We start from the raw sequence: 27,478 nt of genomic DNA, 5'->3' as shown, positions 1-27,478 counted from the left end.
TCAATAACACTGGGCCATTACTGATCCTTACGCCGAGTTCAGACTACGTGATTCTGGCCTGATTTTCCACTCACCGACAGGTTTTTGGAGATTTCCAAGCAAAGCCCCAGATCGGAGGAAATTCATAGCCCCCTCCCGTGAGCGACGAGTGTGTGGTGTGAACCGCTCACAACATCATTCAACTGCTCGCCGATGGCTTGCAGACGCCGGAGAGATATCAAGCAGGTTTAATATCTGGTCGTGTCAGGCTCGACTAAGGAGTGACAATTGTGTAGTGTGCCCATGGCATGACTGTTCTGCATGACCCGCAGGGGGATTTAGTCCAGAACTGTGCTCTTGAAGGCAGGCAGGTCACAGCACTTGGACTTTTTCATTTGGTGCAAAGGTGTGTACATACCCAGTCATTGGCAGGGCACTCAGAAATTGCAAGCGACGGGAAATATCAACGTGAAGAAAAAGTATAAAGTAAAAGTCTCCCTGACATAGACTTAAATACTCTCAAATCTTTTATTATCCACCCCCCGATAAAACCCCCCCATTTTCCAATCCCGGCTGGGACTTCGGTGCTGGGTGGGAACTTGTAAAAACAAAAAGACTTGTTTTAATAATGATATGGTCGTGAGTGTGAGCACAAGTCACAGACTATTATTGTCAACATGCTTTTAGTCGCTATGCAATGAGAGGAGAGTATAAGCCCTCTGTATGCAAACATTCTCGCCACCGCTTGCCTTAAATGGGATCATATGCTGCGGATTTAGGAGCCCACATGGGATTAGGCCGAGGTGTTTGTGATTGTGCGTGCAACTGAGCGTGTGATCGTGACCTTGTGCGCATTCACTTGCAAGCATGCACGCCCTCCTAAGAAAGCAAACATATTTACATTTTTGCTTTTGTGTCTGTGTCACAAACCTGACACTCTATTAGCTGCCATAAGCTTTTCCACCAGGGTAGAGGAACTACACAAGGAACCATTTAGGCCAGGTAAAAATTTGAACCTTAGCAGTCCCGAAAATAGTTATTGGTTGCTTTCCCAACGCACCGAGGAACCTTGGAGATTATGCAAGACACGAGGTGACACAAAACCTGTCATGCCATAAGCACACTACACGAATTTCAAAGTCGTCAGATCGCTGTACTGTCCACTAGGGATGCAAAGGTACAGTGGGCTCATGGTTTGGTATGTATCACAGTTTTGAGGCCAAGGAATTGGTACAGTATCTTTAAATTTAAGAAAATGTTTTAAAAAAGTTAAAAGGTGTAAAAATAGTTTTTATAGTAGTCTGCCATAAATAACTAGTGTGACACTGTGTGTATGACTGTGGGGAAAGGGGGGAGACGGGGGTTCAAGTTTGTTAGTGGGTTTTAAAAACGTTTGCAATAAAGAAATTTAAAAAACAGTAACATAGTTAGTTATTTTTGTGTACAGTGTAGAACAGGTATAAAGAGTATTTTCCACACATAAATAATACTAGTAAAATAACTATTGAAATAAAACCTCAGTCAGACCAGTGCGTGTGCGCCTTCGCTTTGTGAATCTGACGTGACTGTGGGTGAGCTCCTTTCTAGCCAGGGCACCTCTCAGTGAGGGAGGAGCATAGGCTTCTCTAGGCAACTTAAACAAACAACACAACATAAAACTGTAAAGCTTGACAATAAAAGAAAGGAAGAACAGCTCATCACCCAGCAAGAGACGTTTCCCTTCATTCGCACAAAAGAGCCGGTCAAAAGAATCGTTCAAGAGAAGTTTGTAAGAGGGACACAGCCATCCCAGGGGTTATTTTCCGACTGGACCGCTTGATTGATTGCACTCTTTATAAACACATTTCTTTGTAGTTTTATCTCCTGTTTCTATTGAAAAGGCCTCGTAGCCATGCACTGTTGAAAAGAGAATACAAATAAACCTCTCGTGGAAAAATAGAGAAATGCCCCACTTCCAGTGGACTTCTACAGTGATACCCTAGGGGGCGTACCAAACGGTTTGATAACATACCATGTACCGTTGCGTCCCTACTGTTCACACTACACGACTTTCTGTCTTGTGATCGGGAATCTTGCAGTCTTGTGGTTTACATACTCCATGACAGATGGCCACAGGGGGTCACATACTACAAAATCTTTCATGATAAGGAATCCCAGACGAGTCTGTCGAGTCTCCAAATTATGTTTTCTCACAAAACACACGCAACAAGTGACACCGGAAATGCCGCGATACCAATGGGCGTTACAGGATTATTTATCTTTTATTATATTCTAGATCACTGTAAAAAGTAAACAATGAAAGTAGAATTCAAATGAGAAATATATTAAAAACCTAGAGAAGAAAAGTAAAATAGGTATGTTGTGTGTTTCCCGGTGCTGCTCCGTGCACTGCCATCTCCTCGTCTCGACCCCACCCCACCCTGTGTCTGCTCTCATTGGCTGGAGCCCCTTGTGTCACTCTCACACTGTTGACCCCGACACGACCAGATATTAAACCTGCTTGATATCTCGCCGGCATCTGCAAGCCATCGATGAGCACTCGGCAAGCAGTCGGATCACGTTGTGAAGCACTTCATACCACAAGCTCGCCGCTTACGGGAGCGCGCTATGATTTTCCTCCGATCTGGGGCTTTGCTCTGCGATCTCCAAAAACCTGTCTGCGAGTGGAAAATTAGGCCAGAATCACGTAGTCTGAACTCTGCATAACTGTTTAGGTTAGGTTGAGTGTGTAATTTTGGCACATGCTAGTCACCTTGCTTGATTTTGGGTTCTTTTTTCCATTTCTATTTTCCTTCCATTTCATCTACCAGAAACTAAGTTCCTGGTAGATGAAATGGTTCCTGCAGTGAAAAAGCCCCTATAGGCAGAGAGTTTATGACCAGTTTATGTCTCTATTTTCTCTATTTTTTGTTTGATTTCTGGCCTTACGGCAAGACAATCTTTAGTCTACGTCTGTTCCTGAGCCTGCTCTATGGAACAATATCTGTACACTGAGGACAGAGAAAGTTTGACAGAAGTCAGTTCTTTCGGGCACCATAGGCAATGTTCCTGTGCAGTTTGTGGCTACCAGAATCCTGTATCTAAGAAAGGAGAGCCAACCATATTTGAAGTTCATACATATCACCATTTCCATTTCATATGTAGATGCACCAATGAATTTTAAACAACGCAGAGTTAAACATTCCAAAAGACACTGCCTTTGTCACAGAAATATGTTTTTCAATGTAACAATGCTTTCCCTTACCCTAACCCTTACAACAATCAAAACAGGCGTGAACCTGAAAGCGCGATTGATAAATTTCCTTTACGATATGAACACAAAGGAGTGGCAAGTATTGCTTACACTGTTGATGCCACCATCTTAAGAATTTCAGATTTTCCACATGAAAAATGTATAAGGTCGTCTACCTCTCCTCTATGATAATACAGATATACAGTACATACTGTAGAACAGTGGTTCTCAAACTTTTTGTTTTGGTAGTGTACCCCCTCTAAAATCTTTTCTCAGCTGAGTACCCCCTTCACTGCCATTTGGAGAAAATAAAAGTGTTTCTCTTTAAACATTATATATAACCAATATTTTTTAACACATTACCACACACATCGTCATCTGACCAGCAATGGACATTTGTAACTGGTCCCCAGGCGCATCGCTGTATACTGCTACTGGCTGCCCCCCGGCAGAAGGACAAGCCAGGATGGGCCAAAAGCAGAGAACTCATTTTAACGGCCACCATTTGAAGCGTGTTTGTGTGTGCCGTGTGACAAATAAAAATTAATTTTGATTTTCCGAGTACCCCTGCAGGACCTCAAAGCACCCCTAGGAGAAAGAGTACCCCCATTTGAGAAACACTGCTGTAGAAAAAATATCTTCAATTTGCTCATCAATGCCAGTGTTTTCCATTCCTTTCCTTCTTTAATTCCACTCCACTCATTCCTCCTATTTTCCTGCACCTTCCTGTACCTGTGACAGCCATGCTTAAGTTATTTTACTGCTTGTAAATTACCCAGCAACTACCTCAAACAGCTCTGGTGGTCCCTACTGACCAACCACTGCTCCACCAGATTAGGGTAGTTCATCGCCCCCCCTCTGAATACCAGTGAATACCAGAGCAGAGGTTTTTACCACTATTACACAGCTTGGTGGCTTGGTTACACTCTCAAAAACGATATGTTAAGATACTATGCTTTTATCAGGTCTGTCAATCGAATTAATTGTAGTCATTTTTTGTTTACCCTCCTATGATCGATCTCCTCCTAAAATGGTCAAAGTATCTAATATGGGAGTTTTTAAACAAAGTAATCTTCAGGATTACTAAGTGTGTAGAGCTCCGCTGAGGCCACTTAGTGGTGGTAACAAGGTCATTTATGTTGTGGATTGTAGCCCTCAATTGGTAGATGTAAAGTGGTTCAAGTAAGGGAAAACATATACACTGAGATCTGAAATTATGCTACACAGTTCAGATCAAACTACCCATACTTTCACAACAATAAATAAATACAGGGCCAACGTACGGAGGTTGAAGTAAACCTGCGTATTCTCCAACAGTCCTAACACGTTGACATAGCTCTGAATCAGAACCAGACAAGCCCTCCTCCTCAAGCCATTATGTTTCATTTAGAAGTCCATTGCTATTACCATGAAATCAGATGTCACAGAGTTATCAATTAATTTACAAAGGGTGAAAATAAATAAAACAGGCAACAAGGCATTTCTACGGCTGGCCGAGTTTGAAAGGAATGGACGAGCCAAAATCATCCGTCTTTTTTAATGAGTTGTCCGCAGTTGCTCTAAATCTGGTGGATCGCTGCCTCTCTGCGTGTCAGCCGGGGAGTTTACTGCAATGTCATGGGCTGGAACAGAGGAGGCTAATTTCTGTTTGACAAAGTGACAAACGACAAAGTGAGGAGAGGCACACAGAATATAGAGGCATGCGTACAGTACAGTAGGCATGCATCCACGGGCATACAGACACATTTTAGATAACACTATGTTAATAACTGGAGGGAAAGGAGTTGTCACAGCAGCAGAGGTTGACGGAACATTGAAAGTTGAATACGAAATTAAATATAATAAAGTATATGTACACATATAAATAGAAGTTACAGGTATTAGCACTTTTAGAGCAGACTAAGTTAACCCAATGTGCATAGTAGTAATGATAGTTTTTATGTCAAAAACACACGGTACAAATGGGACATTCAGACACAATATATCCCACGTACTCCCCCTCTAAACATCTTCCGTCTGTGTGAGGTGATATTTACAGACGAATAGCCAGAACGGCACTGTTTCGATCTATTCAGCCGGGATGGATTGAAGCACTTTGTGGAACATTACTTTTATTTTTATGACCAGTTATAAATACCACTTTTGAAATTAAAAAGACTCACGTCTGTAGGGAATCGGGGGGGGAGATCAAAATCCAATAAAGTTATCATCAAAGTGGGGGAAGATGACTGTGGCAGGAGATGTCTATAGGCTCATGGGATGCAGACTGCCTCACCCCCTCCCTTACAGCAAGCACACAGACACACGCACAAAACGCCGATTCACACAAGAACACACTAGTAGAATGTGTTTCTACTTTCAGTCTCACATACTTGCATGCACAAACACTCCCTTGCATGGTCTCACAAAGAGGCAAGCACAGATGTGCGCGCGCGCGCACACACACACACACACACACACACACACACACACACACACACACACACACACACACACACACACACACACACACACACACACACACACACACACACACACACACAAGCGGGAATTACACTCACAAATAGGCATTAGATGTTAATGCAGATACAAATGCATACAAATACACACACCACTACACACACAAGACCACAGCCTGAGGTTAAATGTGGGAGGTCATTGGGGCCATCCATTATATCGTTGTCCTGTCGTTTAGTAGCGGCGCTAGACAGGAATTACTCTTTTTTCCTCGTATTATTATTATTTCTACGATTTCGACTTCTACTACTACTGCAAACCATCTGACTGAACTGACAATGTACTGGAGGGAGAAGAACCGAAAGAAGGCAGTCAGAGGAGGAAGAGGATGGCTGAAAAGCATGATGGGTTAGGAGAAAAGCAGAGGAAAGATATCAGAAAGATATACTGTAAAAGCTGATGGAGAACAAGTACAAGCAGAAACAAAGTGAGTGAGGAAAAAAAGCAAGCGAGAAAAAAGGAAAGCGAGAAATCTTTGTTGGTTCACTGAAGAACTAATGGTACAATGAGTGGGGTTGAATGCAGCGGGTATTAAGAGTTCTGGTAACCTTTTTCACCTCAGTGCTTACTAGCTGGGCAGCTGACAGCACTACATGCGAACAGGTCTTGTATGAGCCAGTGCGGGCGCACACGCACACGCACACGCACACACACACCCTCCCTGTAGAGCAACGTCTTCATTTTCACTAGACAAACTTGACACACAATGTAAGACAAACTGTTTTCTGCACAACCCCATCAATAAAAATCTAACCTTGGTGTAAGCAGCTTGGGGGAGGAGAACTCTGGTGCTCACTTTGAACCTGGCTAAATGCAGCGCAACCGCAGAGCGACCGGAGGTTTCCTCCACTGCTACTGCTACCACAGGCAGTGAGTGACTCGAGAGGGAAAATACAATTTTATGGTTTGTTTTCTGATTTCACTCAACCCCCCCCCCCACCCCCGAAAGTGCCCGTTAGCCAAACACAAGCTACTTTTTTCCCCTTAATGCTGATGTCTGTGATGTAGCTGCCACTGAGCAACCAGAGGGCCTCTCTCCTCCCAAAACAGCTCGGTTCCAGTCAGCTGCAAGGACTTTTATTTTCCCGACTATGGCTTTTATCCAAGTTCACTGGGCAGAGCAGAGGGGAATGCAAACTCCGGTGGATTGGTTCAAATATGTTTTGTTTTTTTTCTAACAGCTGTCAGTACCTCAAGATTAAAACTTTTACTGTTATTGTTTTCTCTCGCCTGCTAAATTACCGCAACAGCGAATGGAATGGCATTGGGAGTCTACTCCGCGAAGGACACTGACCATGTGTGTTATCAGCTAGAACTCGATATGAAACACCTTTGGAGTATTGAGCCCCCTCATCCCCCTTTTAACATCAAACAGGGAGGGGAGTTGGAGGGAGCGCAGACTACAGAAATGAGAAAAGGCACATGTTCAAGGTGGACATGTTGTTTGCCATGTTCAACAGTTGGCTCCATGTACACATGTACACACGTACATGTGTACACAGAGTACATGTACATGTGTGTACATGTGTGTCAGTTCTGTAAAAGGAGAGGGCTGCTCCTCTACCGGGGGCAGAAGAAACAAGGCAGATCCTAGATCTCCAGGTCTGCATCTGAAGGTTGTGAGCGTTCTCCCCGGCCTGAGGTTGGAACCAGAAACAGTGGGAGCCAACAGGCTCCCACTGTTTCACACTGGGGAAAACAACAGAGCCTTAAGACGGCAAAAACACATCTGACACGAGCCAGAAAAGTGGCTTTGGTTAGCAGTTAAACATTGACACCAATATTCCCCAAATTTAACATTTGGAGGGCTTTAAAAACCATAAAATGAAAAGCACTGACTTTAGTGGGCTTTTCATCAGTAGTTACAACAGTAAGGGCCCCTTGGCCAGCTCCCTGGATTCGCCTCAGCCACAGGGAGGAAGAGTCAGGATGGAGGAGAGGGAGTGTGACAAGGAGAGAGAAGAGCAGAGTGGAATGGAGAGTGAGGAAGAGAGTGAAGAATGTCCACGAGCGACTGCAAAGGCAGCCAGGGCCCGTCATGACACTACTGTATGAACGCAACCAAAAAAGGAAAGAAAAGAAAAATAAAATGTATTCCACGCAGTTAATTCCAGGTAAACATGCAGAATTCCAGTAAAGCAAGCACAGTTTACCGAACTTCTCCCGTCTACTCTACTTTCCTCTTCTCTCACATCTCCAACAGTTTCATCTGGCCTTTCTTACCAACTCTACCCCACACTTAAGCTGTCGCACTGAAGATAGATATGGATTGGGACGAGTTAAAATCTTACTACGAGCTTAGCAGTTTCTAAAGCAAACACGCCTCTCAGACACATTTGAATATATGATATCATACCACCATGTTACACGACAAGCATCTCCCCCACATCACCCCTTCCTCTGCTCGGCATTCTTCCCTTTTAAAAACCAACTCCTCCGACCCCACTCGTCTGCTGTCCAACCCGCCCACGCCAGGCCCAGATGTGCAAATGTTTCTGTGTTTTGCTATTCGAGAGTCATTCCAAGAGTTGAAAGGCAGAGCGAACGGGGAGAGGAATATTTGACTTCACTCCACGGGAGACCGGCATCATAAATTTTGGCGGCCGCACAGCGGTGGAGAAGGTAGCCGTTTTGGCTTGGCCAAGGGGGGAGAATGTTGATGGCGTAGCCAACAACATGATCCTAATGAGTTGGAAAATCCCTGCGGCCCTTTCAGAGGACAGTCCAGATGCTACCGTCATGAGAAAACGCTACCGTTCTACTGAGATCTGCCTCTCTTCTGCAACTTTAACAGGGGGCAAAATTTACTATGTGACCATGAAGGCATCCCAGGTGACATGAAGCATAAAATTATTTAAGAGTTAATTTTCCCTCGGCTGCAAGTCGCCACCCCACGCAGTGCCTTGTGCTTGAATGTGTACAGTAAACTGGAACTTACCTCCTGGATATGGATATGTCCCCCTTTTAACCTTTTTAACCTCTGTACTTACTAGCTGGGCAGCTGACAGCACTATGTTTCAGACAGCTTGCAGGTCTGGACCGGACCGCGCACACGCACACGCACACGCACACGCACACGCACACACACAATTTAATATTCTTTACTCTAAAATAAACTGATGCTAGCTGTCATTACACATATGGACAGCGGTTCTCAAACCTTCTCTGGCTTCTACACACTCTTTTTACTTGCTAAAGTCGGTGCAGCTTTCACCTGATGTTTTTACCACAAACACACACACAACTTTGCATGCAGTCATCGTGATATCAGGTTGACTTGCCTTGAGGCAAGTGTAGGTCTGGAATACAGCGTACAGAGCCCTGAGAAATAACTGTAAACCTCCTCATAACAGAGTCAATTCACTTTAACATCCAACCAAGGCCATATATTTCCACTGACAAGTTATTGGTACCAAGAAAAAAGTGTGACTTTATGTAGAGCAAGGAAGAAGAAAAAATAATAGTAAATGTACTTTATGTATAAACCAGGCTGTCATAAAACAACCATGTTGAAGACGGCAATAACTTAAAATATAATAATCTAAGGAAGAATAAATGAGTAAATATGATTGAGTTTGCCGATGAAAAAGAACATTTAATGTTGGACCGTCCTGAAAGGACAGAATATTCCACTGTGTGGTCATTTTCCTGTTTTTTAAGGGGTGAACAGTAATAATTGTTTAATACACAGAGGATAGGTGCAAATGCCATGTTTAGTTATTTTAAACATACATGCACAGTCAAATGTAAAGCTATGTCCAACATACTGCTCTGGGATATCCCAGTAATTTTAACGCACACCCTGCTGTTCATCTGTCAGCGGGAAATCCGATACACAAACAAATAGCAGGGTATCAGTGGAGGACAGGGAAAGGTCAGGGGTCCGACCCCAAACACACACACAAAATATATCTAACTTGGCCCCTAACCACACGCGCATAATGACTTCCAAATTGGGCTTGCTTCCGTGACGGATGATTGCTAATCTTTCCACGTGGCGTGCCGTTCTCTGGTGCAACTTTACCTGGCGCTCTGTAGACCTCATGGAGCAGGCCCTCGCTGAGGCTCTGCGGGGCCCCGTTCCCCAGGCTGTGAGTCCAGCTCTGGCACAGCGCCTGGAGCAGCAGTGTCTGGGCCCGTGTAGCCTGCACCGTAAAGTGGGGTAGCTCGAAAATGCACTCGGTGGTAGGCACCGATGCCCTCTTGGTCCTGGGGAAAGAGACAGAGGTTGAGGGTTGAGACGAGCATGTGGACATCAATGGTATTTGGGGAAAAGACGTGTGTGGGTTCGTGTGTGAATAATACAAGCTTTGAAATGCGCGCCAAAAGCCACAGAAAGCAAATCAAGCAAATACCAATGCCAAATGGGCTGACTTTCTGATCACAGTGATCATATAGTCTTAAAATCAGCCCACCAAACATTTTTCGGAGAGTATTAAAAGTATTTTGTTCTCTGTAAGATGTTATTCCACTTCAAGTTGAGGACATATTTTCTCAGAGCTGAATAATCTTACACACAAATCTGCCTGTCAAAGATTTTAAAAAGGATGTATTGTCTATATTTAAAGATTTCGTAGTTTGTTACTTGATTTTATTGCAGTGCACACACACACACACACACACACACACACACACTGGATGGAGCCTTGAATCAAATGGTCACTGGTGGAAACAAATGGTTCAGAACTTCCACAAATCCATCACTATCACAGCACAATATAAAACAGCTCATTGAGAGCACAGGGGGCCAAAATAGGTAGAGGTCTATTCCAGCGGCAAACTGAGGGAGCTACAAGCGAGCGGGCCAAGCTTTCCTTAGTTACTTGGCAGGTAGGCACGGTTTGCACTCTCTTCTGACGGCCCCATTTCTCTCCCCTCAGTCAAGGCTGTGGTGATTTATGTGAAGAAATGTACAGCCCAGAAACCTGACCCTGAATAGATTCACCTAACATTTAACATTTCATCCTTCTCCAAGTGTGTGTGTGTGTGTGTGTGTGTGTGTGTGTGTGTGTGTGTGTGTGTGTGTGTGTGTGTGTGTGTGTGTGTGTGTGTTGTGTCTGATGTGTGACAGGCTGATAGGCTGGATGTTCAGGGGGGGGTGTTGAGCGATGAGGTAACAGCCCATCCAAGCCCATTTGCGTCCTCCAAGCCCCCTGTCCATCAGAACCTCAGCGGACCATGCTCTCATTTATCATCTGACATGCACTCACACGTGTTCAAGTGCACTTTTTTTTTTATTCAACCAGTCTTACATTGTTCTCACCATCTCCCTCTCTACTTGCTCACACATCGGGCACAGCCTGCCTTACTTACATAAACACACACACGCACACAAACATCAAATCCTTCAAATCAGGTCTCGGAACACTGTGCTATCGAGGCTCAAGTCATGGCTCCTGTGCCTCATTCTGACACTTTTGGAGGACCCTGTCCATGACATCAGGCACAACCGGAGGAGGGAATCCCTCCACACACACACACACACACACACACACACACACACACACACACACACACACACACACACACACACACACACACAATGAGTGATGATATGGAGAACAGGTCTTCCACATGACTACAGATCACCATCCCTTAACCACCACACCCCCCTTTCCATCCCCCCCCTCCCTCCACCCGTGTCCCTAGGAACCTCTCCTCTCTGGAAAAACACCAGGGAGCCAGATCTAAACATTGCAAAACAAGTCTCTGCGGTTCCATTCCTGCGTTTTCCTCTGCTCTGTTCGGAGAGCTTCTCGGGCCAGATTTTTTGAGGACTGGCAGTGCCCCCTGCCTAGACACACATCACCATCCTCTCCATCTGTGTGTGTGTGTGTGTGTGTGTGTGTGTGTGTGTGTGTGTGTGTGTGTGTGTGTGTGTGTGTGTGTGTGTGTGTGTGTGTGTGTGTGCGCGCGCGCGCGCGCGCGCACTGGCTCAGACCAGACCTGTATGCTCGGCTGCATACTGTAATGGAAGCGAGGCGGTGCTGCCTTTTTGGAAGCGGCGCTCTCTTGGTGAAAAATAGAAACCGCGACCGAATCCCTGTGGAGGACGCGGAACATCGAAAACACACACTGCGGCTAATTTTATCGCACGTCCGCATGGTGCTCTGGTATGGCCTGGCCTGGCCCTGTTACAAAGTGTGGGAAAGGTCAGGGGTCCAACCCTAAACACACACAAAATATATCTAACCCCTAACCACACGTGCATAATGACTACCAAAGTGGGCTTGCTTCAGTGATGGATGATCGCTAATCTTTCCATGCAGCGTGCCGTTCTCTGGTGCGACTTTACCTGATGCTCTGTAGACCTTGTGGAGCAGGCCCTCTCTGAGGCTCTGCGGGGCCCCGTTCCCCAGGCTGTGAATCCAGCTCTGGCACAGTGCCTGGAGCAGCAGTGTCTGGGCCCGCGTAGCCTGCACCGTATATTGGGGGAAGCGGCACTCTTGTTGAAAAATAGAACCGCGACCGATTCCCTGCAGAGGACACGGGACGTCGAAAATGCACGCTGCGGCTAATTTTATCGCACGTCCGCATGGCACTCTGGTATAGCCTGGCCTGGCTCCGCTACAAAGTGTGGGATATGTCACGGGGTCTGGCACTCTCCATCCCCCCTCTCAGCAGGTCTCTGCAATCGTTTAACTTTCGAGCCCCCCCCCGCCTCTTTATCGTTCACTTTCTTCTGCTCCTGGGTGGTTTTCGGCAGGGTGACATGAGCTGTTAGCTGTGGGCAGGCAGGCCCCAGAGCGCTTAACTGCCTGCTTGAGAAGGAAAAGGGAGAGAGAAACAAGGCAGTAGAAAAAAAAATGAGTGAGAAAGAGAGTTAAGAAAGAAAAACACAGATTGGGAACCTCCAGCCCTGACAGGGTCAATGAGTTTACCTTGACGGTACAGCGCATACACTTTAAATTCCCTGGCAGAGTGCACTGCCTAACGCACCGCTGCCAACCTCCTCATCTCACGTCTCTATTAAATCAAACAAAAAAAAAATCATTACCACCGCATGCTACATACAAAGACATCAATCAGTCCCTGGTGCGTCCGTGTGTTTGACTGGGTATAGTGCTGTGCACGTAAGGCGTAGCAGGCTTTCCACACTTGACAAAGGAACAGTGAAGGGGGCTCGGCAAAAGAACAATGTCACCCACGTGCAGAGCAAATGTGCCGCCGAAGCCACTTTAATGGGAGGATTGGCAAGGGATGAAGGTTTGTTGGACTATTCGAGTGTTTACGGCATTTTTGGAGGGTAGCTGTCATGTGCATGCGGTCCTCTAAAAAACCTTTAATTATGCACCTGTTTTTATTATATTACACCCCGATTCATTGTGAACAATTTTCGAAGCTCGTGGCTAAATGAGAAGCAGAGGACGGGCCAGACACTCGGAGGGTTTCCTTATGTGGCTGCCACACCAGAGTTTCCCTAATATGCCTGGTAAACAGCTTGCTGGCACTCAACATGACTCCAATAGCCCTGATGGGAATGTAAAGCTGCTTTCACACATGCACTGCAACCGTGAAATTATCCCGACATTACAAGAAGAACAGGAAGAGCTGTATGTGTGAACGCAGAACCTGGACTTCACCCAGCCACCCAGGCACCCTAGTACAAAGTCTGCATTATGTCTGATTGAGCGGTATGTGTGAACTGAGCAGGTAATTGTCCGGAGCATTTTCAGCAAGCGAGTGGGCATGTCATGTGTTGATGACGTCTCTTTCATCCAACAGTTATTTACCTTAGCGCACCGAGGGTAGCTGCTTCGTACTCCTTTCTGCTTTCCTTTAAATTTGTTTCCAGTCTTTTGTTTGTATAACGTCCAAATACATGGAGTATCATCGCCATAAAAGATACGTTTGTTGCCTCGTCCGGCATCTTGACTGTGCTATAACTCTGCAGCGTCACTGTGTCACCTCCTGCATGCTCTGGCCAGGCTCTGCCCCTTGCCTCAACCAAACAGAGTATTTCCAGGTAGTGAAAACGCATCTGAGATGGACAATCTCCAGTTGTGAGCTACATGTGTGAAAGGGTAACTCCAGACAATGTCCGGACCTGATTATATGGATATTGTCTGGAGTACATGTGTAAAAGCAGCTTAAGAAGATGGCGCCTCGTACGGTCGCCTCGGTGTGTTGGTGCGCGTTGTTTTGTCTTATTTTGTTTGTTAGTTCGTTTTTTGTGACAATTCCGGGAGCTTGCACACCAGAGAAGAGCTCATGGACATCAGTGCTACAACCCCTAGATTTATTTCCCACTTTAATCACCACATCCGTGGAATTATTGAACATTCTGGTCAAAGGTGCGCTCACGTTTGTGCAGGGAAACGCCGGAGGAGAGGGAGACGCGACAGTACGCTGACATCGCACACAGTTACCTGTTGTATTTCCCTTTAACGTGCGTTCACTGGGAAACAAACTGGACGAATTTCAGCTACTGTTGGGAAAGAACAGAGACTTTTCTTCATCTTCAGTTTTGTGCTTCACAGAGACGTGTATGAGTGGAACGATACCGGACTCTGCGCTGTAGCTGGCAGGCTTCCAACAAAAGGTGGAGGTTTGTGTTTTTACACCAACTGTAGCTGGTATAACGACGTGACAGTGATCCTACAGCATTGTTCTCCTGATTGGGAATCTTTTTTCATTAACTGAAAACCCTTCTATTCTCCCCGTGAGTTTGTTTCATTCATACAGGTCGGTGTTTACATACCACTGCCAACGTGCAGGACGCACAAGCATGCTCGCCGACCAGATACAGCGTGTGGAACGGACAAACCCGGACTCCTTAGTTATTGTCCTTGGCAACTTTAACAAAGGAAACCTCAGCCATGAACTCCACAAATATAGACAGTTTATTAAATGCCGCAGCAGAGAGGAGAATACTTTGGAGCACTGTTAAACCACAGTCAGCAGTGCCTATCACGCTGTCCTCCAAGCTGCACTGGGACACTCTGATCACATCATGGGGCACCTGATTCCTGCATACAGGCAGAAATTAAAGCGGTGTAAACCTGTGGTGAGGACATCAAAGAAGTGGACCGGTGAAGCTGTGGAGGATCTTCAGGCGTGCTTGGACTGCACCAACTGGGACATATTCAGGACTGCTACCAACAGTCTGGATGAGTACACAGAGGCCGTGACATCATACATCAGCTTCTGTGAGGAGAGCTGTGTACCATCACACACCAGGGTGAGTTGCAACAACGACAAACCCTGGCTCACAGCTAAACTCAGACAACTAAGGTCAGAGAAGAGCCGTTTAGGACTGGGGAAAGAGATATATTTAAAATGGCTAAGTACAGGTTTAGCAAGGAGGTGCGAGTTGCTAAACGACTCTACTCAAAGAGACTAACACCGGTTCTCAGCCAATGACTCTGCCTCTGTCTCTGTCTGGAAAGGGTTCAGACAAATCACTAACCTCAAACCCCAGCAGTTCACCAACAGAGCCAACAGGTCTGTAGATGATGCCGTAAACTTGGCCCTCCACTTCATCCTCCAGCACCTGGACTCCTCAGAAACCTACACAAGGATTCTGTTTGTGGATTTCAGCTCTGACTTCAACACAATCATCCCAGCTCTTCTGCAGGACAAGCTCTCCCAACTGAGCGTGCCTGACTCCACCTGCAGGTGGATCACAGACTTCCTGTCTAACAGGAGGCAGCACGTGAAGCTGGGAAAACACATCTCTGACTCCCAGACCATCAGCACCAGACCATCACCTCAAGGCTGTGTTCTTTCTCCTCTACTCTTCTTCCTGTATACCAACAGCTGCACCTCCAGCCTCCAGTGGGGATGAGTGCAACTACAGGTGGGAGCTTGACCATCTGGTGATCTCTGCAGCCGGAACAACCTGGAGCTCAAATGCTGTGAAGACAGTGGAGACGGTTGTGGACTTCAGGAAGAACGCAGCCCCACTCACCCCCATTACCCTGTGTGACTCCCCAGTCGGACTCTGTGGAGTCCTGCCGCCTCCTAGGAGCTATTATCTCCCAGGACCTCAAGTGGGAGCTGAACATCAGCTCCATCATCAAGAAAGCCCAGCAGAGGACAAACTATTTGTGGCAACTGAGGAAGTTCAACCTGCCAGAGACAATGATGGTGCACCTCTACACCTCCATCATTGAGTCCATTCTCACCTTCTCCATCATCATCTGGTATGCTGCTGCAACCACCAAGGACAAGGGCAGACTGCAGCGTGTCATTCGCTGCACTGAGAAGGTGATTGGCTGGCTTGGCAGGTAAGATTGTGGCTGACCCCTCCCATACTAGACACAAACTGTTTGAAACACTTCCCACTGGCAGGAGGCTGCAGTCCAACAAGGCCAAAACCTCTCGCCACAAGAACAGTTACTTCCCGTCTGCAACTGACCTCATCAACAAGACCCAGGACCCCCACTGAAACTGTCAATGCATTACATTAATGCACATTACATTACATTACACATTACATTTAGTCATTGATCAGACGCTTTTATCCAAAGCGACTTACAATTGTTCAAACACCGACGGGCGCAGCCATCAGGAGCAATTAGGGGTTAAGTGTCTTGCTCAAGGACACTACAGCATGCTAGCAGGGGGAGCCTGGGATCGAACCAGCAACCTTTAGATCACTAGACCACCAGCTCTACCGCCTGAACTACCATCCCCATATACCATCCCCATTACATTATTCATTCTTCTGGACTATTATCCATGCACATTGCACATACTGTTAAACCTCATACTCTGAACATTTGCAGATTGAAGCACAAACTGTAAAGCTCTTAATAAAAAAAAAAAGCCCAAAAAATATTATTTTACAGATTCTTATATATTTACAGATTGTTTTCCTATTGTTCTATTTTACATTTATGTTTCCTGTATGCACTGACCACAAAGACAAAATCCTTGTACATGTAAACTTACTTGGCAATAAAAACTATTCTGATTCTGAAGAGTGCAAAAAATTATATTACTATAAAAGTGTGTAAGAAAGATGAAGATCAGCTAACACACAAGACATAAAAAGAAAACCCTACAAGACCTTAAATGTTTGCATGGGGGGACCACATTTAAAATGTAGTCCCTACCCTTAGGACCAGAATCAATTCAAATACATAACTTAATTTAGTATGCAAGACGAACCAAAGGAGGTCCAAGAACAAATTTGTCTCATGTCTCCGTACATTTCCGAAATCTGTTCATTGGAATTGTACTTCACTAAATCAGTCCAGAGGCCTTCTTTGACCTTACAGGAAACCTAAAAGTCAATCGTTGATTCATTAAAAAAAAACACAAGGAATATGCAGGGGGAAAAAGTCCAAAATAGTCAGGAGCTATAAAAAATTAGGTGTTCTAATTTCAGGGAGCGGAATGTTTTTCTCTGGTGTATTTCATCAACATTAGGCCTCATTTCCCAACTGGCCCCCCACTGGTATTGTGAGTGAGTGAGGCAGAGTTAAGACCTCTGGCGAGCCGCAGTGGGTTGGCTGACTGACTGGCTGTAACACAGTCAATTAGGCAAAAGCAGTGTGATGTGTTGTTGCCCTAAATTACCAGCTGTGCGGGCCTTGGCCCAGCCTACCTTGCAGGTGTGTCAGCTCGTGTCTCGACAGAGAGCAGGGGCAGTCCCTCAGTTGTCAATTAAAATTAAATCCTAGTGCTAAAGTGAAAGGACTAAACATAAGAATTTGCAGTTATTTAATTTAACATTGATGTGGCAGTACGGCTTATGGTAGTTTTTGTTGTAGGGCTTTGGCAATAGGCCTTCACCAATAGTCAGGATGACATTCGAAGACTTAAGCGATTTATGCTATGTGAGCGTACACACATTCCATCATGATAAGGATGTTTTATCTTAAGATGTAGCATCTGTTCTGTTCGAATGAGTTAATCCTTCTCGTTTAGTCTCCAACTCAGGATTGCTGCGTATTCAAAGTAGGGTACATTCATAGGTATTCTCTCACCTAACTGGGGAATTCAAAAGTGCTTTGAAGCATTTAAATCTAGTAAACCTGCCAACTGACCTTGTGATAGTGACGTTTCAGCGATTACTGACTTTTGAACCATTCACATCTGAAGAACTTTCTGAAGATTGCGTTCTAATGCTTAAATTACCAGATTTAGCGCTGGCCAACAGGAGTAAATCTGGTGGTGAGTTGGTGAGTCAGATACAGAGACTCTTCTCTTAATTGGGTAGGCGAAAGGTAAACCTTAGCACAAATGCATTGATTAATAACTAGTGGTGTCTTTTCACATCATATTAGCTGAGACCCATTCGGACCACTGGTTCTCAGGACAATCCGTTTCCTGGTCTGGTCTGCTTGCGGTCAAAACTATTTTTAACAAATACAGCTGGGGCTCTCGCTCGAGCAAGCTGTGGTTGCTGGTTTACAGAGGCCACACACTCATGCAGAAATACCCCAAACACATGTGTGCGTATACCTGTTAAGAGCTATACACACAGACGCCAACACCGGAGCATTTACAAAGTTATGCATGAGTAAACACACACACACACACACACACACACACACACACACACACACACACACACACACACACACACACACACACACACACACTAGCCAGACCACAGTCAGAAGCAGAAATCATGCCTGTGTAGCCAAGGGGGGGGTTCAGCCAGCCACCAACCTAGCCGAACAACCTATAACTGTGGGCTAATCAGGGATTTAGTAACAACTACTACAGAGTAAATGTGTGAGAGGGTGTGCTTGAGGGGCTACTTGGGGGGAGAAGGGAGAAAAGAGACTAGAAAAGAACAGACTAGAAGAGATTAGAAAAGAGCAATTTAAATACAACCCAATACAAATATACACTGCATATTTAAAAAACAAAGTGTGTATGGTGTATATGAGGTGAACTCTAATGCTTGGACTGTGGGGGCCTTAGGAACACGTGTGGCCAAAGGAACAGCGGCTCATTCTTTTAAAATCAGCACCTTGCCATGACTGAAAGAATATCACCAGGAGCAGCTGGATTTAATGGTTTACACAGTGTCCCAAAATGCAAGCTCGGAAACCCGCGGGTCATTTCCAGAATGTTCATTTTTTGGCTATTACTCATATCCTCTACAGTACCACAAAATCAATTCCCTCACTCTCTCTCTCAAATAAAAAAATAATAATAATACGGGTAACAGGAGTTTGGGCCATTTGGCAGATTGCAGTTGTGGAGCAAGGTGTTAGGTCTGTCAGTGAATCAGAGAAAGAGAGAGAGAAAGCGAGAGACACACACACACACACACACACACACACACACACACACACACACACACACACACACACACACACACACACACACACACACACACACACACACACACACACACACACACACACACACACACAGCCAAGCCCTGACACAGGTGGATTCTGTCTGTAATGGGAGCCGGATGGGAACTTCCAAATGCATTCAAACATTCTTCTTTAATTTAACTTTAAGGAAAAAAAAGAGAATAAAGAACCTGAAAGATAACATGATGAACTAACTGAAGCTCAAAGATAAAGTCAATCCATTTTAACTACCACCATGAAGGGCTAGCGCACTCTCTCTTCTTTATTTAGCTTATCTGTGCTTATTTACAATGTCGACAACAACGCTGGTGTGATCCGTTATTCCCCCAGCATATTTGTCCAATAGACACAATAGATGGCCTTTCCACAAATCATTCACTGTCACAACCTTCCCCCTTAATTAACCAGGACAAACATTCTCTAATGTAAATAGTTTAGTTTTGTGTTTATAGAAAAAAGACGTTTTCTGTGAGAATAGGAGTCAAATTTAGGGAAAGGTAGACTGACAGTACTTAGATTCAATCTTTTTTTTTATTATTATTTCTTTCTTATTCCCATGGTGTCGATTGATTTGAGGGATTGTAGAATCCCCCAATCTCCCCGCCAAGCCAAGGTCGGCGACCCCTCTCCAAATAACTACACTGAGTTATGGACTGCTCTCCAGTCGCCTCTTTTATCTCGCTACAAAAGACCCACTACAGTGTCTCCCAAAGCCTCTCTATAAAAAAACATTCAAAAACGGCTTTAAAATGCCTTGAACAAATGTACGCAGTAAATCAGGCAGACCGCTTTGCGCTGAACAATAACACCTAACTTTCCGACTTGGGGGGGAAGCCGTTAAGATGTCAGTTTACCTTTGGGATGCAAATTAAGATAGATTAGCTGGCAATGCAAAATCATTGCCTTCAAAAATGCCTCCAAGTCAAACAAACAAGAAAATCCATCTTACAACATGGAAAAGGAACTTTATATTGCAATCATCTCCTTTTTAACTTTTTCTTATTATGCACCTATCTCGTATTTATTTTTTATTTTATTCACACTATTTCCAAATCACTTGTCCATCTCCTTTCCTGGGGAGAAAAACTGGCTCTGGAGAGAATGTAATTAGGGCTGCAGAGGAGGCAGTGATATATAAACTTCGGCCAATGTTTCAGGGGCAGACATGTTGCCTCTACAATCCCAGTGCCCGGGACCTAGAAAACTACATGGCAAGGCAGCTGATATTTAATTAGGGCATCTCACCGTGGCAACTTAATGAAAAGCACATGTACTGAGACCTTACCTCCTTACATTATTTCTACAAGGGTGAGCTTAAAAGGCGTCCATAGGCGGAGCTGGCCAAGCGGTTCAGTGTCTCTGAACCGTAGCTGCAGCTTGAGGCGGACAGGAGTGTGAGTTGAGAACAAGGCAGGGTGCTGAATCAGTGGCCAGGCCTCAGACTTCTGTAGTCCGACCCCCTTGGGGTCAAAGGTGTGCCATGTGTGCATTTCTCAATCATCGGTCCTGAACAGCCCACGCTCTTCAAAGAAAGAAACACTTCATACAAACACACGGACGCAAGGGGGCCCTCCCCTCATTCCCAGCTGGACCTCAGACCCCAACACATGGATGCTTGCGCACGCGTTCACATGCACGAACATACACACTATGATCCGTTCTCAGGAGAAGGCTTCATTACACAGGGATTACTAAAAGAAATGTTTTAATCAAGTTGTGCAGACAGCTGCAGACCGCAAGGCGAGAAAATGGCAATGACGTGGTTCATCAGGCGCTAAAGGGAAACACATCGAGAGGCCTGTGTGTGTGTGTGTGTTTGTGTGTGTGTGTGTGTGTGTGTGTGTGTGTGTGTGTGTGTACACAGCTTCCTGCCTCTGCCCAACATGTCCAGCTGTGGTGGACATGCGGTTCCTTGTAGCGCCAGACAGAGAAGGAGATACCTCTAGAATTATATGGTTTAATGAGGTAAAGAAGTACTCCTTTTTCATACGTACTGGATTTAAATATATGGAACAAATGGGCCTGGGGTGTCTTCTTTAAGAAGACGAGATCAAGGGGTCGGGGAGGAATGCGCGGGGTTGAAGAGGACAGGGGAATGCTCACCACAGTAGATGATAATCCACACAGAGCTGATAATCCTCTTGTCCTTCCCAGTTTCCCCACTGTTTTTCCCTCCCTTGAGCTTTCTTTCCTCAAACGACTAGTTAAGGCATTAGTCAAGTCATTCATTCAAGAGAAACATCTACAGCTGCTCATGAAACCACTATGATGGCTCGAATGGCAACTAAATTACGATTATTAGAATAATGTCCCCCAGAGAAACTGCCCATTAGCAGCACATAGTGTCCCTTGTTAGAGCACAGTTTAATGGAATGCTATTTGTTGAAACCAAATGTCCTGTATTGCGAAGGCAAGTTCACAGCTTGTATGTGAAAATGACCAGGTTTCAATGTTCGAGAGTTTCAAACTCTTGTGAACACAGTAGGCAAAAAGCTTGCACAGCCACTATAGACGTGTTTCTCTCTTTGCCTGAGTGTCTATTTAGCCATATACATATACTATGTATATGGCCATATACATGGTCAGCAATGTATATAGAAAAATCCTCCAAATCAAAACTTAGAGTGATCAATTTTTGCTCTGCTTTATTGACAAAAGCGAATAGCCTAGCTTGAAAAGCATCTGCAACTTGTATTACTGGCAGCCATTATGTTGCCAATATGAACTAATACCCCCATTTTCCTTTTGAAGAAAAATTGAAGGGAAAGGAAGTGAAATTGCCCGTAGGTGACCTTTAATACATCACGAGTGAACGTTGAAAAGAAGGGCATGGTAGTCCCATCAGAACTGAGACGTCAATCAACATGTGCATGAGCTTCTCATTCGCTGACACCATTTCCTCCTTGAGAGGCTCCTCAATAAGTCCATTGATCTCTGTCAGCCATTAAAGCAAATAAAACTGTCTGACACCAGATGTAGCAGGAAAAAAGAAACCTCATCGCAAAGTTGGCAAAAATACTTTATGGACTGTGCCACACGGAATATGATGTTGTACCTCGCAGCTCCAAAGCCCCGAGCACTCCTGGGCTTCGAAGTGTAAAGTGGAACAATATTACATCATATGTCATTCCAGCCTTTTAATACACACCTGTTAATACATACTGTAAGGCTGACTTGTTGCAATGTGTTTCCCCCCTCTACTTCCCTTCATTTTGATCATAGAAATGTTTTTTTTCTTCTTTCTGAGAACATTCCCCCCTATTTATTCAGTAACAGGGCAGGGCCTCGCTCATGTGTCGCCTTGTCTGACTAAATGAGTGTCGTTGCTTTTTTGGCCCCACAAACCACAAGTCAATGTTAAGCATGACCACAGCAACCACAAGTTGATTTAGGGTCATTGAATTATCCCTCACCATAATAGCTTTCAGTAATTTTAACTCTGCCTGAACAAAACTCTCTTGGCTAAGCCGATGATGAGTAATACAAGTGATTACCTCATTATGAAATCAACAGCAATCATAGAATACAGTTTGGTTTGAGGGGCACTACTGTCAAGGCAGGAGCTGGGTGTGACCCTGTTTCGCATGATTCTCCTCATACGTCATGCAGGAATACACTCTAAGCAGGCAACAAAAGATTAATTTAGCAGCCACAATGACTGGGGGGGATTTCTAAATACCTAAATCTAAATACCGTTTTATGAACGAAAACATTTTCCAAATAGCCTCTGGTTTTAACATAGACAGCCGAAAATCGAACAGCAAAAAGCACCTGTCTGGGTGATATTAATTTCCTTCTGCATAGACTATTGGAACCTGACTCAAAACTGAGAAACAGACCTCTGGCTGGAATTTGGGAGGACGAAGGGAGCATTTGCCCTGCTTCTCTTGGCTGTGCTTGGAGACATAGACCAGAAGTCGACTAGCTATGGATAACTATGAACAGGGGGAATGAGGCATTACAATCAAGCCAGAATCATGCCTTAGATGTATCACGCAGCCTCCATAAATCACAGCATGAGCTAATCTAGAGTCTAGACTACTGGTCCAGACGCAGTAATGGACTTCTCCACCTCACATAAAAAATCCTTCAGGTAGTGCTTAAAACTGAACTGAACTAACCATTGACAATGTTAGAGCCTAATACTTATGGTCAGATACCAAGGGAAAACCAACATTCTTTTTCTATTCAGAAACATCCCCAGACTAGTCAGCCTGTTGAAGCAATATTACATGCACCTGTAGTGCTGCACGCCTTGCAAAATGAACCCCCTTCAGAAATAGCTGAGCGAGGAACACGGGCTGCTAAAAACGCCACATAAAAGCTGGAGTGGGATTGAATTATGGCCTGCAAATCGACGAACCACATTGAGCTGCTGACGGTTTGTTGGTTGGTTGGCTGGTTTAGCTGGTTGGTGGGACCCAGCCTTGGCCTGATGCCATACACTGCTGCTGTCAGGTCGCCTTCCTTGTGTGTGAGGGTATGTGTTTGTGAAGGTTGGGTCTCGCTCTCTCTCTCTCGTAGGTACCAATTTTATCTGGGGTAACACTTTTTAACAACCAGGCCAATTGGGACTCCCCACTGGTGTCCCTGTGAAGTTGGCTGTCCCATATGTGGCCTTTCATTAGGGATAAGTAGAGCCTGATACCTGTCAGCTGCACTTTAATTTGGTGGGAGTGAAAGTTCACTTAACAGGATTTGCGCTTTTTTGCCAACCAAAGCCTGTTTGGGGTTAGTTAATAGTAGCCTATAAGAAAAGGGTAGAAGTGAGCGTACTCCATCATATATACATCATATATACTATACATTTATTTAAGTACCAAGTACTATTCTTTAATGTCAGAGTGCTAATCTATAATAAATATTTTATTTTTGAAATCAAAGACATTTAAAGAAAAGTTTACAGCAATGTTTGTGTGAATATTCGCCTATTCCAGGGGTCGGCAACCCGCGGCTCCAGAGCCGCATGTAGCTCTTTCATCCCTCTGCCGTGGCTCCCGGTGGCTTTGAGAAAATAGTGTGAATAAATAATGGCTATTTAATTTAAATAAAATTTATTCTATTTATTTAATTTTTTCAATGTAATAGTTATGATTCTGGAGATTTAGGTGATCTTGTAACATTGAAAAAAAACGTGTTTTAATATTTTGTCAATCAAAATATGCGTCGTACCTTGTATGCGTCACCTGTTGCAGACGGGCTGGTGACTTATTTTGAGCTCTTGAAACCCGGTAAGCTAACCATGGATACATCCAAAAAATAAAAGTTTGAGGAAAATAGAACGTTAAAGTTTGTTTCATGGAATGTGGAGTGGAATCGAGACATGGAATGCCATTCCTGACACCTATTTGAACATGAACAAGTACGCATTTGGGGTCCTGTCCATCTTTGGATCAACATACAGTGGGGCAAAAAAGTATTTAGTCAGCCACCAATTGTGCAAGTTCTCCCACTTAAAAAGATGAGAGAGGCCTGTTATTTTCATCATAGGTATACCTCAACTATGAGAGACAGAATGAGAAAAAAAAAATCCAGAAAATCACATGTTCTGATTTTTAAAGAATTTATTTGCAAATTATGGTGGAAAATAAGTATTTGGTCAATAACAAAAGTTCATCTCAATACTTTGTTATATACCCTTTGTTTGCAATGACAGAGGTCAAACGTTTTCTGTAAGTCCTCACAAGGTTTTCACACACTGTTGCTGGTATTTTGGTCCATTCCTCCATGCAGATCTCCTCTAGAGCAGTGACGTTTTGGGGCTGTTGCTGGGCAACACAGACTCTCAACTCCCTCCAAAGATTTTCTATGGGGTTGAGATCTGGAGACTGGCTTAGGCCACTCCAGGACCTTGAAATGCTTCTTACGAAGCCACTCCTTCGTTGCCTGGGCGGTGTGTTTGGGATCATTGTCATGCTGAAAGACCCAGCCACGTTTCATCTTCAATGCCCTTGCTGATGGAAGGAGGTTTTCACTCAAAATCTCACGATACATGGTCCCATTCATTCTTTCCTTTACACGGATCAGTCGTCCTGGTCCCTTTGCAGAGAAACAGCCCCAAAGCATGATGTTTCCACCCCCATGCTTCACAGTAGGTATGGTGTTCTTTGGATGCAACTCAGCTTTCTTTCTCCTCCAAACACGACAAGTTGAGTTTTTACCAAAAAGTTCTATTTTGGTTTCATCTGACCATATGACATTCTCCCAATCCTCTTCTGGATCATCCAAATGCTCTCTAGCAAACTTCAGATTGGCCTGGACATGTACTGGCTTAAGCAGGGGGACACGTCTGGCACTGCAGGATTTGAGTCCCTGGCGGCCTAGTGTGTTGCTGATGGTAGCCTTTGTTACTTTGGTCCCAGCTCTCTGCAGGTCATTCACTAGGTCCCCCCGTGTGGTTCTGGGATGTTTGCTCACCGTTCTTGTGATCATTTTGACCCCACAGGGTGAGATCTTGCGTCGAGCCCCAGATCGAGGGAGATTATCAGTGGTCTTGTATGTCTTCCATTTTCTAATAATTGCTCCCACAGTTGATTTCTTCACAACAAGCTGCTTACCTGTTGCAGATTCAGTCTTCCCAGCCTGGTGCAGGTCTACAATTTTGTTTCTGGTGTCCTTTAAAAGCTCTTTGGTCTTGGCCATAGTGGAGTTTGGAGTGTGACTGTTTGAGGTTGTGGACAGGTGTCTTTTATACTGATAACGAGTTCAAACAGGTGCCATTAATACAGGTAACGAGTGGAGGACATAGGAGCCTCTTAAAGAAAAAGTTACAGGTCTGTGAAAGCCAGAAATCTTGCTTGTTTGTAGGTGACCAAATACTTATTTAACCAAGGAATTTACCAATTAATTCATTAAAAATCCTACAATGTGATTTCCTGGATTCTTTCACCCCATTCTGTCTCTTATAGCCGAAGTGTACCTATGATGAAAATTACAGGCCTCTCTCATCTTTTTAAGTGGGAGAACTTGCACAATTGGTGGCTGACTAAATACTTTTTTGCCCCACTGTACCTGTGCAAGCAAGTGTTTTCCACCATGAACTCACAACTCACTGATGACAGCTAACAGTCATGTGTGGAACTCAAAGTTACATCATACAGCCCGATATGGAGAAGCTCTGCAGTGAAATTCAGGGCAGAAATCGCATTAGGCAGGTGAGAGAAACAAGCTATTAATTTTGCAAATATAGATGTTTATATCGGACCCTAGTTGCGTTTCATATTCAGGTCGACGGTTGACTGTGGCAAGCGACTGAGGAAATAGTCGCGGATGACGCCACACTGAAATAGACTTAAGTCGTGATAAAACATAAACTAGCATTTTTTGTCCCCTTATAATTAAAGTGAATATTTATTTTTTATCAAATACACAAATAAGTGAAGGACCTGCATTTTGTATTTTATTTCAAAGAAAAATGATACGTGCCAGTATTATTTTTTTTAGAGTTCAAAAGAATTTAGTGTTTTGCCTGGTCAAGCACAGAAAAAAAATGACAGTCTTTATCAGTTTGTAGTTCTTTTATTTCATAAATGCAACAAACTACAGTTCTTATATACAGTACATAGCATAAGTGTTATAAAACTATACTGTATATCCGGTGTTATCTTCATTATAGCGGTCAAATAGGTTTTGCGGCTCCAGGTGGGTTTTATTTGGTGGGAATCATGCCCAAATGGCTCTTTTAATGCTGAAGGTTGCCGACCCCTGGCCTATTCGGTAGCACCGGCTGGCGGGGGGGTGGCACAGAGGAACGGGGTACTGAGGCCAGGTATTAAACGGGCCTTGGCCTAAATTATTAAAGACCATAGTATGGATGAGCTCTGAAATGACCAGTAATGTTAACGGTATTGGAGAAATTTAGAAAATGTATTTTGTATTTTTTTAAGCTATATAACCCATTTCCAACTTGCAATTATATTAAGATATTAATCTATGAAGCTTTTTCGCCATAATCAGATCTCTCTCTCTCTCTGTTTTTCTCTTAAAATAATAAAAAGAGAACTGACAAACGATACCTTTAAAGTGCCAGATTGATAAGCTGTATAGGTAAGAGTAATAGTACCGCTAAAATCTTAACGATACCCATCCCTACTTGTGCCCTGTTCCTCTGACCCATCCCAACACTGTTTTTAGTTGTTTTATTTGGATGAACGGGACAGCGTCATGTCCACACTTGTAAAATGTATTTATGATTCCCTTTATTTATAATGAATTAGCTTCATTGAAATGTTATCCCTGTGGATTTTTATAAGCTTCTCTGTTTTATCCTGTTATTGTAATGCACACTAACTGACAAAAAAACAAAACAAACAACTGCTCAACTTGAAGAATCTCAATCAACTGATGGGTCTCCGACTGATGATGCTACTTGTCAACTTTCAGGGGGGGAGCCCTAATTTTGTGTATAGTTTTGCCACAGTTGCCATGGCACAAGCTAGTTTTTTGTTTTTTTTTTACTTTGTTT

The 27,478-nt window shown here is 44.3% G+C and overlaps 1 protein-coding gene across 1 annotated transcript in view; it reads right to left on the bottom strand.

Annotated features, from left to right (window-relative positions):
- Nucleotides 1-27,478, bottom strand: part of vps13b (vacuolar protein sorting 13 homolog B) — a 410,620-nt gene that overhangs the window by 312,465 nt on the left and 70,677 nt on the right. The window contains exon 17 of the mRNA XM_080006210.1: nucleotides 9,753-9,937. Within this exon, the coding sequence (XP_079862336.1) occupies nucleotides 9,753-9,937 (185 nt within the window). The remainder of the gene's footprint in view (nucleotides 1-9,752; nucleotides 9,938-27,478) is intronic.

This window comes from Zeus faber, assembly GCF_960531495.2.
Source record: "Zeus faber genome assembly, chromosome: 8".
NCBI lineage: Eukaryota > Metazoa > Chordata > Actinopteri > Zeiformes > Zeidae > Zeus > Zeus faber.
The sequence above is the reverse complement of the archived record's forward strand: the minus strand, read 5'-3'. Positions and strand labels throughout refer to the sequence as shown.